The sequence below is a fragment of the Alligator mississippiensis genome, chromosome 2 (assembly GCF_030867095.1).
Source record: "Alligator mississippiensis isolate rAllMis1 chromosome 2, rAllMis1, whole genome shotgun sequence".
NCBI lineage: Eukaryota > Metazoa > Chordata > Crocodylia > Alligatoridae > Alligator > Alligator mississippiensis.
In genome coordinates, this window is record NC_081825.1 from 226,957,262 (window position 1) to 226,976,741 (window position 19,480).

Sequence of the window (19,480 nt, forward strand, 5' to 3'; positions counted from 1 at the left end):
GCAACTCTCTCCAACTAATGGAGTCTGTGCACGTGTCCAACAGGGCGAGGAGTTGTTTAGGCTTATTTACTTCCATGGAATAGAAAGGAAAACTTACCTGCACACATCTTCTCTAGGGATTATCATTATCTTTTTTGATGCCCAGAAGAGCCTCTTTCCACCTTGGAGGCCCAATAAAAGTACAGCCCTTCCAGATTAGACCAGGGTCCATCTAGCCCAGTATATCTTGTCCTACAGTAGCCAATTCTGGATGCTTAAGAGGCAGTGCAAGAAGCCCTGCACTGGGCAGTTATTAAAATCAACTGCTTACTGTGGAAGTTTCTTCTGAACCCCCCTCAGCTAGAGGTTGAGGCAGGGGCCAAAGCAAGAAGGTTTATGTCAGTAATTCAGTTTTAATCCCAAATTCTTTATAGATCCTCCCATTGTGCATAAACATCTAATCCTTTCTATAAATCCTGCTAAATGCTTAGCCACATGGAGAACTTGTGGCAATGAGTCCTACATGTTGTCTCAGGGCTGTGTTGTTGTTTTTTGTTTGTTTTTTTTAAAAAAAACCTCAACATTTCTTTTAAGCAGATTTAAATCTCTTGCCTCTGAATGTCATTGAATTCCCCTTTGTTCTGGTGTTATGAGAGAGGTTCAGCTGGAATATTTGCTTCACCCTCTCTGCACTGTTCATTACTTAAATCTAGTTCTTTGTCTCCTCTCTGAAAAAGGCTAGCACTGGTTAGTTTAATCTCCTGTCCTATGAAAGTCTCACTATACCTCTTATCACTTCCCTGTGAACCCCCCTCCATCTTCTGTTTCTTTTTTGAGAGAGGGTAACCAGAACTGAGCAGTTTTCCAGGTGAGGGGACACCATTCCTTTTATACAATGGTATTATAATGTTTCCAGCATTATACTTTATCTCATTCTTCAGGCAAACATTTTGTTTGCTTTTTGTTAACCATTGCACATCGAATGCAAGTGTCATTGAGCTCTCCCAATAATACAGTTATAGTTAATTTTTAACATGACAAGATGTGTGAATAGTTCAAAGTATTCTTTCCACTCTACTGCATATAACTTGTGGTTGTCAACAACGAATGTAATCTGCTGCTGTGCTGCCTATTCATCTAACTTTGTTAAATCCCTCTGTAATTCCTCATGGTCATATCTAGTTTTGACTAATCAAACTAATTGTTACCTCCCTGTTTTGCAGATTATTGACATATTAAGTAATACTGGCTTTCATATGAAAGTTGAAGGCACCCCACTTGTAAACTTTAGCCATCATGGAAGTTGACTCTATATTCTTAGTCTCTGTTTTGCCTCATTGAAAGTGTTAGAACTTACCTCCCATCTTCTGAAAGTAGATAGCAGCTGTCTGAAGACATACTTGTGAAGGATTTTCTCAAAGGCTTTTTGAATGTCTCACTATCTGTTTTCCTTTATGCACTACTTTTGGAATCAACTGGAGGGGCTATTTTATTTTCTTTTGTTTTTCTGATCTGTTCTTATCTTATTAGTAGGTTAAATATTTATAATTTATTATTGATTCCTGTTTCTGATACAGAAGTAAGACTAGCTGGTCTGAAATTCTCAGCATGTCCCCCTCCCTTTCCTTCCCTACCAACACCGTTTTTAAAGTTGTTAGCTAGGGCATTTGCTACTCTCCAGTACTCCCTGTAGGGGAATATTTTTAATACTTTTTTAAAATCAGCTACGACACTGTGTTACCTTTCTTTAGAGCTTCTAGGGGAAAACTATCTGGGCCTGGTGACTCACTGCTTCTTAATATATCAGAGTTTGTTCCAACACCTCAATCACTGACAATTATTCATCTTTATTACCTGGAAAGTGTCAGTCTGAGAGAGCTCTCTCTGAGACATCTTCTGATGCAAGACATCATTTCTCTTTTCAGCAATACCTGATCTGTCTTAGTTGCTCCCTTCATGCTATAGCAGTCCAGCAGACATATCAGTTCTCTTGCAGGCTTCCTGCTTCTGAAATATTTCAAGAATTTGTTGCTGGCTTTGGGGTTTTTTTTCTATTTGGGGCTATGATCTCTTCAGACTTTTTCCCTTAGCCTCCTAATTTCTATATTACATTTCACCTGCCTTACTTTAAGCTTCTCTGAACTGGCTTCTGAAGGATACCTCTCTGACTTCTTGAACCTTGCTGCTTATCATTCAGAGTTACCATTTTTTTTTTCTATCCTTCCCCAAATCCTGTTTTATTGAGGGTTCTGCCTGCCTTCTGTGACCATTATCACATGCTTAAGTATCCTTCATGCCTAATCTAAATGTTTTCAATTTCTTACTTTTCAGCGTAGGGCTTTTCCCTAACCCATTTTTCCCCCTTTTGTAAAAGCACTCTTTGTACAACTTAGCATCACTGTGCAAATATGTGGTACCTCTCCACTCCTGTAATTATCTGATGGCCATTACTATTTAGTGGCTCTGGTAAGCATTACTTCAAACTGAGTTGAAAATACTGTCCTCACCTTGAGCTCTAGAATTTTCTGTTCCAAAAAATAGTTGCATAAGGTATCAAGAAATTGCTTCCATAACTCTTATTTCATATAAACTACTCAAGTGTCACATTATAGTAGAAATTACTTGTTGTTACCTGTCTGATTAGACTTTGTCACCTCTGATCTTTCTTTGCACTGAATACACAGTCTGCTTTTTCTAATCTGGAGGCAGGCAGTGTAACACTGTTTGTGTACTTGTATTCTTACAACATGAGATTTGTGTCTATACAGGATGTAATGTATATTCCTCCCACTCTGACTTGGTTTCTCTCTGCATTCTTGCAGCTCTTTAGGTATGCTGCTAATCTCCAATCAGTCATCTAATCTGTCCTCCTGTATAGTTTACAGATAGGAATTCCTATCGTTCATTGATTAATTAATTATTTTTTTGACCTTCTATGATGTTGTAGTGATTCCAGTTATGTCACCATCCTCTCTGATCACCACGCACTTAAGTTAGCTTGTGATCTTGTCACATTAGGATAGGCAATAGAGGTTTTTTTCCTTTTGGCCACTTGTCTACTTTTATTCAGCTCCTCACTCTGACACTGGGTGAACCTATCCCCAGTGTCAAGCTGTACCTGCTCTAGTTCCTCTGTCACTTCCATCATAGCTTGTGATGAGTACAGAGGTCTGTTTTTTCCTGACTGAGCAGATGTGCTCCTTGCCAGCTTTCCCCACCCCCTGTTTTAGACCACTCAATCCACTTTTGGTGCCAGGAGTCTGGCTCTGAGCTGGTTATGGTGAACTCTGTCCTTTCTGTTTAGGCTCCATCTTCCCCAGAATGTTCCCCAGTGTCTTTTCACAGCCTCTCCTATCCACACCATGAGATGTGGAAATTGCCCCTGTCTTACTAGCCCTGGATGTGAAACAGTATATTCCAAAAACAGCAGCAGAGTACCCCAGACTTACCCCCTTCTTATAATCTATGATTAGCAGAGTGAATCCTTTGCATCTCTGCATTTTAAGTGACCCAGTTACCCTTTGGACCAGATGGCCTCCCAGTGCCTGCATGGCATGTGCAGGATCAGTACATTCCTTGTGGCTGGCTGCCCTGACTGTTTTCTAACATTTTGCTCTCAGGTGCTGGTGCTCTGCTTTGTTCTGGTCCTGGGATCCATGATGCCGTGTCTCCCTGAATTCTCCTCAGCATCACAGACCGTGAAAGCAACCCCAGCACCAGACATTTATACAACCAGTAAGAGTGAGTCTGACCATACATGTCTTTCTCGTCCTGAAGGGCTTCAACATTTTTTCTCCAGATACACATACAGTAGAAGGTGCTTTCTCACAGTTGAGTCCCATCCATGCCTGCTGAGATTCTGGCAAGGAAAGCTTCCTTGCAGCTGGTCCCCATCCATCCCTGCTGAGATTCTGGCAGCAGGAGCTTCCTCACAGCAGTGTCGTCTGATGCCTGCTGGGGCTATGGCAAGGGATGGGGGCTTCTTCACAGCTGAGACTTAAGTAGTGAGAGCATCCTGTGGGTACTGCCATATTAATTCAAGCTGCTTCACAGTGGTGCCCTGCTCTCACCAGCATGGATTCTCCATTTGCTGTGGCACCAAAACAGCATAGATGCCAAGGGACAAAAAATGAGAGAGAAAAATCAGGGCCTTATATCCAGGTTGGCTGAGCATATGCTTGAGGGCGCTGTGTTTTATATACAAGCACTTGCCCCAGGCAACAGAGCTGGTATGTATATGTTCATGGGCTACATATGTGCACTAGTTTATTCATGAGCTGCTACCTGCTGAGTGAGATTAGCGGGCATATGCTACTGAGACCTGGTCTTATTCTCGGCATTTAGTGACTCCTTCCTCTTTGACAGTTCAGTCACGGAGCCTCCTGTTTTACGATGAGGGTGCTGGCTCTTTAGAGGAGAGCTACAGCTCCTTCCTACCTGTGGAGCATCCTGATGGCTGGGAGACTGACAAGGGGCAGTCTGAGGAGAGGAGGCCTCAAGAGCGCACACTTGGCCACCTGGCAAGGACACATGAGACAGCCAAGTACCTAAGCAAGTCCCAGCTGGAGGGTCCAGACCAGAACCAGACTGACCCAACTCTCAATCACTTCAAAAAGCAGTTCCACGAAAGGTAAGCAGGTATCCCTAATGTTCCAGGGGCTGTCTCCAACCCAAACCATGACCTAGGAGGGAGAGGGCCAAGCCTCTTTGCTCCCAGTGAGGGGAGCTCTTTGACAAGATGCTCACAGTTGTCAGAATAGGTGAGCTCCCTTCCTGACCCATTTTCCTGGGAGTGCATTGGTCAGGGACCTGTCTGTAGAGAACACAACCCAGTGGGGCTCCTCAGAGCAGACAAGAGAGGATGCAGTTATGCCGACATAACAACCAATGAACCTGAGAGGCTAAGGGGATCCCAGCATTTGCTGGGAGTCTCTGTCCTGATTAGAACCAGGAAAGAACCACATCACAAAAGTGTTCTTCTCCTTATTTCCAGTGCAGATAGTGTGAGCAAAAGCCACCAGTGAAAGACACATACATGTGTCTGGCCTCTCCTGTCCTCTTGCTCCTCATCCTACTAGGCCTGATGGGCAGATCACTTAAATGCAGGGCATTGTGTGTATGTATGGGGAGGGGAATAAAGGGAGAAGATAAAAGGTATCTTGAAGAGCGCCCCCTGCCTCTGAACTGAAATAGAGGGAGGCATCAGATCAATCCTCCTAGGATTACAGCAAAAATTGGGTTTAGTGGATGGGGAAGGAATGGTTTGGAACAGTGCCCCTGCCTGGGAGAAAATGGTGAATGCACGGGGGACTGCAGTAACAGCTGATCATCATCTTTTCCTTCCCCTAGGGAGAGAAGCTCCAGTGACACAGCTGAATATTTGTAGCAGCTGCCGGACCTCAAGGCCTCGTCTGTCTGGATGCAGGATCCCCTCCTAGCTGAGTGATTGAGAAGACTTTGTGGGAGAGGACACTGCATTCAGATGCTCCCAAACTGGTCTTGGGTTCATCCCTCCCCTTCCTGCCTGTGCCCTCTTGTTAGTATGGAACACTCTGATGGGAGTCACAGTGACTGCCAAAAACCAGCTTATGCCTGGCAAAGCCAGAGGAGAAAGCCCCTTCCTCTGCTGCAAGTGAACATTTGCCCAAAGGTGTGCTTGTTCATTTGGGTCCTGGTCAGGAGGAGAGGGACTCTCTCAACAGCCTCCCTTCTGAGGGGGCACTGCCCCATTTTGCTTCCCTTGGTCACATCAGATGCATCTGAAGGATAGAGGATGCCCTTGGCTTATTGCCCCAGTGGAGAGGCTCAGGGGATGGTAACTTTGGGGTTAGTCTGCTGGAGAGGTTGAGATAATTTCCTCCTCACCCCCTCATTAATATGCTGCTGCCTCTTCTGAAAGAAGACCTAGTTCTTTCTTGATCTAGTTTTCTGTCAGTGGATGTGCACTCTTAACTTCTAATCCTACCTGCTACAAAGATCTGCATGCAAACTTAGTGGGGGAGAGCTGCCAGACTGATAAATAGATGTCAAATACAGCCTGCAGCTCCTGGGAAACCAGAGCTCCAAAAGACATGGTATCATTTCTCCTCCTCCTCCTCCTCCTGCCCCCCCTCCCCCCCCCGGGTCCTAGGGAACAGCATAGACTGGCCCTGTGATTCTCCCACTTTCCATTCTAGAGACCACCCTATGAGATAGTAAGACCACAGGACAAACTAACACCTGATAAACCCCCTTCTACTGATTATTGCTGGAAAGTGCCTTTTTGTGATCCTCCAGAAAGCTCCTGGGGGTCTGTGACCAACAGACTGAGAATCACAGGCCCAGTGGCCCCTCCCTAAGCCCAGCAATGTGGCAAAAGCTATTTGGGATGATGAAGTGGGAGTTCTCAGTAAAGGTCATCCAAGTGAGCTTGGGACACCTTCTCAGATGCTGGCACCAAAGTTTCCAACCTCTCGTCACCTTTAATGCCAGGCTGTGCTGAGCTTGGTGTGTGGAAATTGCCTCATCTCTGTCTGTGTGCGAGAGGCCTCACTTCTAGTCTGGCCAGCCCCATGCTCTAAATCTCACGTTAGCTCGCAGATGCTAGTTTTTGTCCCGGGAAAGGCCCCTCTCTAAAGATTTGCATGTCTCTTTGCTCTACCCAGCCTCCCCCACCCCCCAACTGCCCCTTGCTGCAAGGCTTGTTCGGGACCCTAAAGCCTAACATCCAGTCTTGTCTAAGTTGCCCTACTTTTGTAAATAGGAGTCACTGTATCCCTGCTGGTTCTCTCACACCATGCTAGATACTTCTTTGATTCAGTTATCTCAACCACCTACCCAAGCCCTTCTCAACACATTGCTGTAGCTCACTTCTTCCTCCCTCCTAGTCCCTCCCCAAGCCCTGAGATATTTCCATGGTTGGGGAAGGAAGAGAGATGGGAAGGCCCTCACTGAGCATTCCCTTGGGGGGTTCCAAGTCAGGGGGCAGGGCAGGGTGGGGGCTGCCCTCACATCCCTCTTTCTTCTCCCCCATTTTTACATTTTGTCCCTGGAGTGACTTGTACCTAATCTGGACACAGCCAGCCACAGCCACACTCCCATGGACACTGCTGATGGGATGGGGAAGAGGAAGATCCACAGAACAACTCTGCTTCACTCAGGGTCTGTCTAGGACCCATCAGTTGCTACATACCACTGCACTTCCCTCTCACCACCTCACTCCAGCCCCAGCAAAAAGAACCACTGTCAGGTCCAGGCATCCCCTCTCCTCCCATTGCCACCCAGCTCTCCCCTTGCATAGCCTCAGGCATGGCCCCCAGTGACACCATTGTACAGAGACCAAGAGCAGAAATCGTTTGTACATAGTGAACCTTATTTTGTATTATTGCTGATCCCTTAAGATATTGTATTTTGGAGACTCTCAGATCCTATTTTCAATATTGTATTTTATTAAGAGTTAGAGCGGGCTTGGCCTCTATGAACTTCCTCTCTTTTGGCAGCTCTCCTTCCCCTTGTAGCCCAGCAGCTGCCTTTTCCTTCATTTGCCTCTCTTTTTTTGCCTCCCTTTCTTTCCCTCCTGTCTCTTGCTCTGCAGTCGCTTTGGAGAAGCAAAATAAAAAAAAAAAAAAAAAAGATGCAGCATCAGCACTTGGTGGATTGGTCCTTTCATTTTCTCATTATCTTGCCAAAGCACATGGCCAGCATCATCCCTTAGGGGTCTCAGGCTTCTGGAAAGCCCTGTTGTCCCTCTTCACACAGCCTCTGAGTAGTGTGAACAAGTAGGCAGTCTCATTTGCCATTGTACCACAGCTTGCTTTTTGACTGTGGGCAAACTATAGTAACCAGATCCTAGTTTCCCTACCTGCAAATCATGACTAATCCCTTCCTCCCAGGGCTGGGTGAGGATTCTGATAGAATATTTATAAGGGGCTGTGAGAGCCTCTGGCAGGATGCTGCATTTATGCCCCTGTGTCAGAGGTATCTCACCCAGCACCCTCAGTCCTCCCGGGTTGGCAGCCCTCCCGGATTGGCCGGGAGTCTACCAGAATCGACATCGATTTCCTGGTGACTGTTGAAAGCAATCCGGGAGATTTTAATAGGATATTTTAAGACAATAAATGTAATTAATGACATTATGTCATGCTGGGGGGAAAAATCTCCCAGAATAGATTCAGTCAGAGTTGGTGACCCTACCTCAGTCTATTATCCTGTGTCTTAGGGAAACCAGAGCAAAGCAGTACCTTTTGACCCTACTGTGCATAAAGCCCAATAGGAAATCAGGCCCTTCATTTTCTTGAGTGTTCCAGAGAGATTCATGACCACTTTAGGGAGTGATATGGCCCTTCCTACAGCTGATAACTTGGGTCCTGCCTTTCATTTAGCCCCCTCTTGAAAACTTGATGGTGATGGAAAACTGTCTGCAAGCTGCAATGTCCTCCTGGTAGCAAGATGCCCAGAAACGTGGGCAGCATTCTAGTCATGGCCTCAGCATTGCCCCAGGGGGAGGGCTCCATGTCCTGTTTGTGTCCAGGCCATTGTGACCCTACCTGAACAGCCTCACACGGTTGCGATTCTTCCCTAAAGCATGTCACAGGCAGAAGGCTAGAGTGCTAAGTTTCGATGTTTGCAAAGCACTTCCAGATCTTTCTGTGGAAGGACAAAGGATTGTTATTCTTTCTTGCATAGATCAAGTGCACCCACGTGACCCATTTAAGACAATGAGACTTGTTATTTACAAGCATTTTCTTCCCTGGGTTGGGGGGAGCATGCAGAATGGACCCGTTACACACACAGGATTGGGTGAGCTTCCATTTATCTATGTAGTGACTGACACAGGGCCTGTGCATGGTTACTGTCTGCCACAGGTTCTCTCCAAAGTCCCCTTGAAGGGAGAGGATGCTACCCCTCCTCTTCATGGTCCTAAATGCTAATGGTGAGACAAGGAAATGTGACTCTTTCTTGCCCTGCCCTTTGTGTCTTTGACTGGTGCTACATCTCCTGGTCCCTCAGTTCTACACATCTGAAGCAATGTCCACTCTAGGCTGGGTCTGGCAAGGTGTCTCACCAGAAGAAAAGATCTGAAGGGAAGGAGTCTGCTCAGATTCCTTATTCTGTGCTGTCTCCTTATATGCTTCTTTGTAAGTCTTCTGACTTACAGAACTGAGCTAGGCCTAAGGGGTGATTGGGGTAGTTTGCTCACTGATCCCTTGTCCAAACAAACAGCCCCCTAAACACATGGTAGCATGAGAAATCCCACCCCTCTTCACCCCCATCCCACAATGTCACTTCTCCCTGCATCTTGTGGAAGTCCCACTAGAATGGGGCCTACATCCCTGTTCTCTCTGAGCTTGTCACACAAACTATTCTAGCGCATCTTTGCCTGCTATTTGCACATATGAGCTGCCAAGGAAATGACCCAAGAACAGAGGCCTTAACAGGAACATTTGGAAATTCCTGGCCCTTTTAAAACCAATGTTGCTGAGGAAGGCTGGAGTTCTTAGCTGACAAGAGCAAATTCCCCTTCACCTTGAAAAATCATCTGAGTTTCGCAGCTTCCAGATTAAGCTGCTCGAGGTCTTTAAAAAATTTGTTTCTGGACCTTTTGATCATTGCTAGACCTCCCAGCCAACTGCAGGGTTTAACTCAGCAATTAACTGTAGTAGAACAAGGAACTATAACACAGTGAGAAGGTCTTTGTTTACAAGCCACCTGCAGCTACACTCCATTAGATTCAATTGCCTGCCTATTCCACCTGACAAGTGCCTCAGACTTGGCCACCCAGAATGCTGCAGGCCTTAGAGGTTCAGTAACCAAGGGGCAATTACAGCCCCACACCCCACGGGTCCCCCAGCTCCAGGCTAATTGATAATGGCAGTCAGCTGGTTAGGCTCCCTGTACTCCAGTCTGCTTAAACATCCTACCTCAAGCCTAAAGCTGCAGGTACCACTTAAAATTATGTTTTACCCTTCTAACCAGGTGGCCAATACAGAGTCTGCAGGTGGCCAGAGCTGGAGCATTTTCCTTGGGAGAGTCCTGCCCTAGGGTTTCAGCAAGCATGTGAAAAGAGTCTAAGTGCACACAGTCAAGCCCCCTGAAGATTTATACTACCTGTCCTGCCAGAAATGTATAGGCAAGTGGCAGGACCATCCCAGATAGGATCTGTGCTGTCTCTTCCCATTCCTATTTCATAGATTCATAGATGCTAGGGTCGGAAGGGGCCTCAACAGATCACCAAGTCCAACCCCCTGCAAGAGTGCTGGGGTCAGATGACCCCAGCCAGATACCTATCCACTCCAGCCTATCCTCAGATGCCTATCCTTAGCCTTACTCTTCGATACAGCAGCTGCCAACAAACAGGAAGCCAGCCTAGACTCAGCAATGCTCCTGTCAATGGGATGGGGTGACTGGTGCCTTCTGAGTCTGGGGGGGGCATAATTTGTGGGTGGGCCCAAGGGTGGGCCAAAAGCACCATATCCACTCCTGTACTTCTGAACTATGGCTTAGTGCCCTGCGCAACATGCCCCCAGCTGGTGTGGCAAAAAAATTGCCCCATCCTGCGCAGTGTCAAGTTTGGGGCCAATCTCAGGGGGGCAACTTTCCCCGCCCCGTGTCCCCTCTACCAGTCGCCTGTGGATGGGGAAGAAAGGAGAGGACATCTTCAGACCTTGTCTTCTCCCACAGCACACCCATTCCCCCAGCAGCATCTACTATCTGTCTTTAAAGGCTGCTTGTTTGGGGAGTCTCATGTTAGAGCTGCTCTCAGCTGAAGGCCAAGGTAGGCTTACTTCCCTCAGGGAAGCTACAGGATACAGCAAGTTCCACAATTTTCAGTCCCACACCTTGACCTGACTGGTTCTGTTCTCCTTCAGCTGAGAAGGCTGCAGCTGGTACATACCCTCCAGAAGCCCCAGGAAGCCACAATCTCTCTTGCTTGATTTTTACACTGAGTGTTAAATTACTTGTCCCTTCTTTGTCATCCCTTCAGTCCACAGAGGCCAGGCCTGTGTTCCCTGTACAGGAAGAGTTCTTTCTATATTGTCTGCGTAAGAACACAGCCTGGAGAGAGTAAAGCCCTTCCACACATAAATAGGTGCAGTAAAAATTAAGGGAGTGTGTTTATCCCCCTATTCCTCTGTCATCCTTGCTGAGATATTCATTCAAAGCAGCTGTTAGCAAAGATCCTCTGCAGCTGAGACTCCAACATCAAGTAGTTGATTCACCACATAACTCAGGAGAGTCATGGACCTTGCAACATGGACCTCCAGCAAACCTCCCCAGAGTCTCCTGTTTGTAGTCAGGGCTTCAATATAGTTATCACTAGCAAAAGAGAAATGTCACAGGCAGCCACCCTCAGCTAGCGCTGACTCAGCCCTCCCAGGGAAAATGGAAATCACACCCCTGGTGTCACTGCAGGAGACTTGTCTAATTAGCTCAGGATGTTGAGCACAGGCATTAGCCAAAATGTCACTGCACAGAAGGCACTAATGAGATAATTCCAGGGACTGCTAAATAGATAAACCGAGACACTCAATAGCACCTCCTGTAGAGCAAGGCAGGAGTTGTAGTAGCCATGAGCTGCTATACCACCAATGCCCCAGCCCCTGAACATCTCTTACTAAGGTAGCCTAGGAACGGAGTAACTGGGAACTTTCTCTCTACCAGTGTTCCTGTTCTGTTCCATAAAGTGTCTTCTGGTGGGAAATGCCAGGACTAGCAACCATAAGCATCTCCTCCTGAAAACAGTCCTGCTCTTTTTCCTGTGGCTATTGTTAGCAATTGCCTCCAGGTAGCTGTTCTCAGTACACACACATTTTACTGGTCCTGTCAAACTCAGCACAATGCTATGTAATCTTTAGTGTCATCTACTGGCTAATTATCTAGTAGCTATTTTTACAGGCACCACTTTCTTTTGTAGTTGTCTCCTGTAAGTACTGGAGGATGTAGCTACCTAATGGTGTGCATGGAGCAGGGGAGAAGGGCAGAGCTGGGGTTTGCTTAGGCACAGTCTGATAGGATTAACCCCAGCTTGTTTTGGAACTGGCAAGAAGATGCCTGAGACTGAACACAGAGCTGAATATGGGCCAGACCTCTGAGGGACACTTCAGGGAGCTGGCTTCTCTCAAGATCACTGTGGAACAGCATAACCTGAGCTCTCACTGCCCCTTTGCCAGTTGTCCTAGGAATGCCACTGCAGACACTGCAACTGTCTAATGCAGAGGCAGGCAATTATTTCAGGCGGAGGGCCGCTTACTGAGTTTTGGCAAGCCATTGAGGGCTGCATGACAGGCAGCTGGTGTAGATATAAAATTTTCTAAATTTTTTAGGGGACCCGCAGGCCAGATAGAATGGCCTGGCGGGCTGCATCCAGCCTGTAGGCCTCATTTTGCCCACCCCTGGCTAATGCAACCCAAGATAATAGCTGGGCAAACTCCAAACATGGTCAATCTTTCTGTCTATCCTGTCCCCCCTTCATGGGCAGTGCTGGAGCCTGGATCAAAGGGTGCTATGTCTGCAACCCCCTGCCCTAGGTAGTGCATCTGCACCTGCCTCACCTAGTAGGGAATATACTGCTGGATGGGTAGTCTTCCTGGAAAGTGATGGAGCCAGGGGCAGTCACTGTGATAAGGTTTGTGGGGATGGATTGTGCCCCATACACTCAGTCACTTCCTCTAATACAATCCCAAATGGAGGGGATCCAGGAAGGCAGGTAATATGTAACCCAGCTGGCTGCCAGGGATAGTTTCTCATCAACATATTGACTTCCATTGTCTGACTCTCTTTAACAGCATAAAAAACAGCTGGGGAGCACTAGCAAAGGGGAGTGCTAGTGCATGGAGCTGAGGCGAAGCCTGGGGTCATGGATGGGATTATATTATCAGGCCTGTCTGTCAGTGAGCTGAAAGAGGGGTTGATAAACAGGATGGATGATACCAAACGGGGAGGAAATGAACCCTAGTGAAGGCAGAGAAATCCCACAAAGGGCCCCAAAGGGATACAGACAAGCCAGAGTAGAGGTGAGGTTCTGCTGGGGTAAATGTAGCTACTGTGGCTGAGAAAAATAATGTGAAACTCAGATGCAGGGAGCTCAGTCACTGAGTGGGGAGAGGTGGGGGCAACAAATAAAGTAGGAGTTTGCAGCAAGGTGGCTGGGAAATGCACAAGAGATTCATATTTCAGAGTCTGTCTCTGTTTGGAAGTGCCCTCTTGGGATGTTGTGTTCAGCCCCAGGGAGCTCAGGACCAGCCAGTAGGTCTATTTCTTTTCTAGTGGGCTCCAGTAGTCTGTATTTCAAGACTTCTTGTGGGGAGCAAGAAGAAGCAATAAAATATAACCATACCTCATGGTAAATAAGGAACAGGCTGAGGAGCCTGTAATCAGATCAGAGGCTTGGCAAACAAAGAGGCCACGGAGCTTGTTGTCAGTAAGGGAAAGTGGAAGAGGCTTCCGGGTGTGAATCCACCCGCAAATGCAGCTCAGGAACAGATATGCTGGAGGGGATCCAGATAAGGGGAACAAAAACCATGTGGGGGCTGGAGAGGCTGATTCACTCAGGGAGAGGAGGAGAGCTGAATGTGGGGGGCCTGGCAACAAGTCACGACTAAGTGTGGGGGTGGGCACTACCTTGCTCACTATGCCCGGGTGTTTCCAAGGTGTAAGCCCTGAGGAGGGAAATGTCACTAGTGACATTTAAGACTGGACAAAGCTCTGGCAACCAGACTGTCAGGATTGGCGCTGTTCTGGTTCCTGGGGAAGGGGGTTGGGTTTGTCTGGCTCTGGTTTGTATGAACGTTCAGACTATATCTGAGCCAGGGATGGGTCAGATGGGAGCAGCATCTCAAGCCACTTGCTGACAGCTCTTCCATATAGACTCTAGAAGGAGCTATGTGCCACCCTCTTCGCTGGAGGAAGAGGTGTTGGAAAGGGGAAAGGAGCAGCAGTGAGAGCTCCTGGGATTTGAAAAGGCCACAGCAGGCTGGAGACAAGCTCAGGCTGACTCCTGTTCTGTCCATCCTCATGAGTAACTTGATTTGGCAGGGCTGGCCCAAGCAGGAGCTCAGTGGGTTATGACTGATGAGTGTACTGGGAAGTGCAGTGGGTGGAAGCAGGGATGGTGGTGAGGTGGGGTAGCACCAGGCACAAAGCTGACATGTGATGCACAGACATCCCAGTGAGGTAGAAAATACCCACGATGCCAGAGCAGCACCTGCAACACTAGCACAGGAGTCAGTGGGCAGAACAAATCCAAAATCGCTACCGGCGGAGCTGGCACGGAGCCCTTGTAGGGTGCTCTCACGCAAATGGATATCTCAATGCAGCAGGATGTGCTTGCCTGAGGCAGGATCCAGCCAAAGATGGAGCCAGTGACTGCAAACCAGAGGTATAAAACCCAGTCCGAACCCCATGTGAAGGGACTGTGTGACCAACCAGACGGGGAAGGACTGAGTTGTGGAGGCCCCTTCTGCTCCAGGGAGTGTTACTCAAGGGAGCAAAAAGTGGCTTCCTCAAGTTATCCAGGTTATTGGGACCAGAAAGGACTTTTCAGCCCAAAAAAGGAGGAGGAAGACCTAGGCTTGCCCTTGAGGGAGCTGCAGAGCTACCTGCTAGTGGGCAGGAACGCTGGACACTCTTTGGCAGAAAACTGAGCAGCGTGTCTCTTTGTTACACTTTAACAGCTCTTAAGCAGCTTCTCAGGCAAATGGAACATGACCATATTTGCATTTGCATTTCTTGTTAAAGCGAATGGCTCCATCTCGCCTCCCTGAGCATGTGTCAGTTGGAAATGCCCCATCCAAGATCACAGAGGAGTGAGCACGTTTCCCAGGCTTCTCTGCCTTGCTGGTTTCTGAAGGGTTAAGTGCCAGTTTCTGAGTGTCTCTAAGGTGACACTGCACTCTAGTGTAGCACTAGCACAGCCCTTTTCCCCCCACTCTCTCTCTCTCTCTCTCTTTCTCTCTCTCTCTCTCTCTCTCTGCTTTGTCTTCTGGCTGCTGCAGCTGCTGTAGGATCTATGCACGGGCACCTTCCTTGCTGTCTCTCTTTTGCCTCTGAGTTTGGCTTGTGTTGCAGGAGACACTGAGGTAAAGGGTCCAATTCCTGGAGACTCAGCTTTGAATCCCATCAGAGGCAGAGGGGAGCCTGCTGCTCTCTGCAGAGTGGGAGAGCTTTGCCCTTTGGAGATCTCTTGCCTCCTGAGATCATTTTTCCAGGCAGGATTCAGCTTCTGGGCACCTGGCCCCTTCATTTTTCTGCCCTCCCAGCAGCAGGTGGATTTTGGACAAGAAGCTCAGTGCCACTGAGGTGTCTGGGATATTCACATCTGGATTTGGGGGTGCATCCTCCAGGGAGAAGAGGAGACGGCCTGAGGCAGAGCCAACTGTTCTGAGCTGCACTGACTCCATCCAGCAAGTGGGTAAATAAGATTGGCAAAAAAGTTGGACTGTGAATTTTCCTGGGACAAGCCACCTCAGGAGCATCTCTGAAGCCCCCTGCGAGACAGGTCAGGTGCAGCACCGTGGGGCTGGTCTGTCTGGGCCGTGTGTGCAGCAGGAGCAAGGCTCTCCTGGGCTGGTGGAAGGTATACAATTGGAGGGTCATATAGGTCTTAGGAATGGCTGAAGCACCTGGGAGCTGGCAAGGCTGTGCCCCAGCCCAAGAAGATGAGGTAGCCAGAGAGGCTGAGGCCAACCTACCTGGAGCAGTGGAAGCCAGGGGGGCCAAGCTAGGCCGTGACTGGGACCCTGGATGGGATGAGAAGAAAGGACCGAGGGCGGCTGCAGCTAGCCCTACTGCAGGGACACGGGTGGAGGAGCAGTTTCTGCACTTGACCATCAGAAAGCAGGTGTCCTACAGGTAAGAGACTCCCTGATTGCACCACTGGGGAGCGGGGGTGGCAAATGCAGGGCGGGGAGGTCCCCGAGCCAGTCCTAGATCCCCTCAGGTCTCCCCATCCCACTCCCTGAGGAAATCGCAAAACAGTATCAGCCCTTCCCTGCCAGGGCAGCAGGCCCTGCCGTGCAACAGGAGCTTGGCATGCACCATCCCAGACACTATCATCCCATCTAAAATCCTGCCCTGGGAGAAATCTGGGCCATGAGTCCAGGGTGCTAAAGGGGGAGGAAATAGTGTCCATGACTCTGGGGAGGGTCTGCCCCCCATTCAGCTCATGTCTCTGTAGGGGTATTTTAGAAAAGAGCTAGTGGGACGGAGCTGAACCCCTGGTAAGCCTAGGTGTTAGCTGTGACTGGAGTACGGGTGATGGGGAGGGGTGGTGGGAATTGAGGCCTTTGGTTTAACAGCCAGCAGTCTGTAGTATCATGCTGAGCTTGGTCTTTTCTGCTCCTTTTCCATCAAGCCTGTCTCTTTTTAAATATCCCCCTAAAGTCTAGCATTGCTCTTCAACCAGGGTATCCTGTCCCCTCCAGCCTCTGATCACAATGCCCTCAGAGACAGAGTGAGGGGTCTCTCCATCCAAGGAACAACCCTCCCTCCCCCATAACAGGTCTCCCACAACCCCTTTCTCTTTCATTGCTAACTGCCTATTCCCTCCCTCCCTGCTCTTGGGGCTGTGGGCATATTAAGCCTTTCCACAGCAGGGAGGCCTCATGGATTTGTGCCCAGCTACCTCCTGGGAATACCCCTATGGTCCTGGCCATTCTTGTGGCCCAGACCTGCTTTGTGCTCTGTGCTGGGTGCTGTCCTTCCTGCTGGGACTGCCTCTGCTTGTCTGGTCAGAGGGCCCAAAAGACAGACACTGTCTTGCACTGCACTTGGTCCCAAGTGCCAGCAGTCTTCAACTTGTCCGGGATGGCTAAATATGGATAGCCAACTGAGGGACAATCTGCCCAGAATCCTGCTCATGTCATGGTTCTCCCGGCAGCTCAGACACCACCACTTCTTCCCTAGAAAGTGACACGAAGATTGGGACTGGATTGTCCTCAGGGCTCATGCCCTTTAAACCCCTGTGTAATTCCATTGGCTTTCATGGAGTCCTGTATTGCCCTGAAGTATGCAAGAAGAGGGTGAGGCCCTGGGGTCTAGCACTGCTTGCCTAGGTCGGAGAGGGGGTGCTTTGAGCATGGACTATGGGATGTTCTTGAGAGCTGTGGGACAGAGCCAAGAGGAAAAAGCTGGACCTGGCTTGGCAAGCAAGTCCTGCTGAATCCTCCCAGCTCAGTGGGATGATTTGTCAGTCAGCAGTCAGGAAGGGCCTGATGAGGGAGAGGCTTTGGTCTTCACACTCTGAGGGGTTCGGGGTATAATACCCTGTGCTGAGGAGGTGTACAGAATAGATGGATAGTCTTGTTTGCCGTGCTTCCTTGAGATGTGAGAGACCCAATATGAGTTCTCTGCTCTGACACCACTTTCCTGTGTGACCTTGGGCAAGTCACTTGGTCTCTCTCTGCCTCATTCTCACTGGGAATAGCAGCGCTCCCCAATCTCACAGAGCAGCTGTGAGGACAAAGCCACTAAAAACAATGAGGTGCTTACATAGTACAGTTAGCAGTGCCCATAGGAATACCTCAGGCAGACAGGGGCCAAGAGCTGACTGAGTTCAACCAGATGCTCATCCTTCCCTTGGTTGTGGGGTGGGAGTGGATGGGATCTTCAACCTGCAGTCAGGATGCTGCCCATCCTAGTACTCTTGACTCTCTGAGGCCCTGAGCGGTCATGAAAACACCTTCCTAGGGAGTGTGGTGAAAAGCAGGCATGTGGGCTGGGGCCATGGGGCTTATTTGTCCTAATTTGGTCTATCAGGTCCTGCTCCCTGAGGCGCCAGACAAATGTAGAAGCATTTGTGCCCTAATGACAGCGAGAATGAGGGATTATCCTGCACTGTAAGGAGGGGGGAAGAGTAGGATTTTCCTTTCTTAGCTCTTTTCCTCCAGATGTGCACAGTACATTTCATGAACAGATTAGCTGGCTCCAATTATCCCATACTCCCCTGAGGAGGAACATAACATATTGCAACCTAATTTGATCAGCCTGGATTTGCTTCAGCACTGTCTAATATTTCTAGGGATCATTTTCATCCTGCTACTCTACACACAGCTCTGCTGATAAAGTCCTGACCCACACAGCTCCTGCTGCTACCCCAGGTCAGCACACCCCTATCCCCCTTACAGCTCTGCTAATGCATTGCAGTCCTGAAGCCCCTCTCCCTCCCCCACTGCCACCAGAAGAGCTCCAGACTTCTGTGATAGCTCTGTGAAGGGGTCACTGGCCAGGCTGGGACACTGGGACTGCCTCCATCTGGTTATAAGGGTGCAGGGAGCTTCAACATGCTGGTGTTGCCATCATTCCTTGCTGACATCTGAGTGAGAGATGGGAGGATGCTGTGCTGGGGAAATGACTCACAGCAGGATTCTGCTTCCTGGTGGTTGGTGAAACTACTAGGACAGTGGTTCTCAACCTTTTTTGTACCAGGACCCATTTGTAAATATTGATGGCCAGTCCCGACTCGCTGCCCCCATCCCAGGCCCCAGCCCCCCAGTGTGTGGGGCATGGTTTCCCACATGTTTCTCTTTTAATTAAAGGAGAAGCCATTTTTTAAGTTTGTTCGCAACCCTTTTATACAGTCTTGTAACCCACTTTTGGGTTGTGACCCACGAATTTAGAAACGCTGTACTAGGACATCTGGCTTGGTGGCTTCCTGGGGAGTGTGGAGCAGACATGGATGCATATTCCAATAGGACAGGTTGCACTGGGAATCAATGCTGGGTGAGGTCAGGGAACAGTTCTGTAGTGCTGGGCCAAGCATGCATTTCACATTGACTCCCTTACTCCTTCCTCTGAGATATTCTGCTCCCCTGGGACGAAGAAGCCCCTAGTGCTGCATTTGAGCATCTTCTGGCCACTCCCACAAGTTGATGCTGGTCTAAAGGAGCTTCCCCAGGAGTTAAAGGGTGTGAAGGTGCCAGGGGGATGTGCCATGTCTGCTTGGAAGCATTGTTTCCTCCCTGGGCTTCGGAGGTCACAACAGAGCTCACGCCAAGGGAAGGGTATCTGGCCAATGGTGCATCTGGGGTGTCTGAGTCTCTTGTCTCCATCCCCCAACTAGCCTGCCCCTCCTGCTGCAGCCATGTTGGTGCTCACAAGAAGCAGGTGACGTCAGACATTATAGAAAGGGTTTGAAATGAGCAGAAACTATACTGAGCTTGTATAAATAAAGTCCCTGCCATAAATAGTTGCTGTGATGCATGGAGGCGCCTTGGGCGGTAGAACAAGAGCTCAGCATACAGGTTATATTTAGTGCTTCAAGTTGCAGGTTTGTGCCAAGCCAGCTGCTGATGCTGGATGGTGCCACAGTCTCACTGACTCAGGGACAATCACCCTGCTGAGAAGAGGCGTCTGCAGTGCCAGCAGCTCCTGCTTCTGCTATTGCTGCTCTAGGAGCCTGTGCAGGCACCAGGGTTTTATGGCTGACCCCAACAGCAACTTGTTCTGTGGCCCCAGACAACTCACTCAGGTCAGAACAGTCAAAGTAGAAGGCTTTGAAGCTGCCTTGTCAACATTACTCCAGGCT

General features: G+C 48.8%; 2 protein-coding genes across 5 annotated transcripts in view; both read left to right on the top strand.

The window, feature by feature from the left end:
• The window catches only part of CREB3L1 (cAMP responsive element binding protein 3 like 1), a 68,395-nt gene extending 60,793 nt beyond the window's left edge, over window positions 1-7,602 (top strand). For 2 of the 3 annotated variants that reach the window (XM_059722812.1, XM_059722814.1), the window contains 3 exons: window positions 3,600-3,720; window positions 4,345-4,609; window positions 5,329-7,602. In XM_059722812.1, the coding sequence (XP_059578795.1) occupies window positions 3,600-3,720; window positions 4,345-4,609; window positions 5,329-5,365 (423 nt within the window). In that variant the 3' untranslated portion in view covers window positions 5,366-7,602. The remainder of the gene's footprint in view (window positions 1-3,599; window positions 3,721-4,344; window positions 4,610-5,328) is intronic. The other variant, XM_059722813.1, reaches the window with a different exon arrangement.
• A 6,495-nt stretch (window positions 7,603-14,097) lies between these two features.
• DGKZ (diacylglycerol kinase zeta) overlaps window positions 14,098-19,480 on the top strand; it is a 90,950-nt gene continuing 85,567 nt past the window's right edge. The window contains exon 1 of one of the 2 annotated variants that reach the window (XM_019476723.2): window positions 14,098-15,807. In XM_019476723.2, the coding sequence (XP_019332268.1) occupies window positions 15,566-15,807 (242 nt within the window). In that variant the 5' untranslated portion in view covers window positions 14,098-15,565. The remainder of the gene's footprint in view (window positions 15,808-19,480) is intronic. The other variant, XM_019476725.2, reaches the window with a different exon arrangement.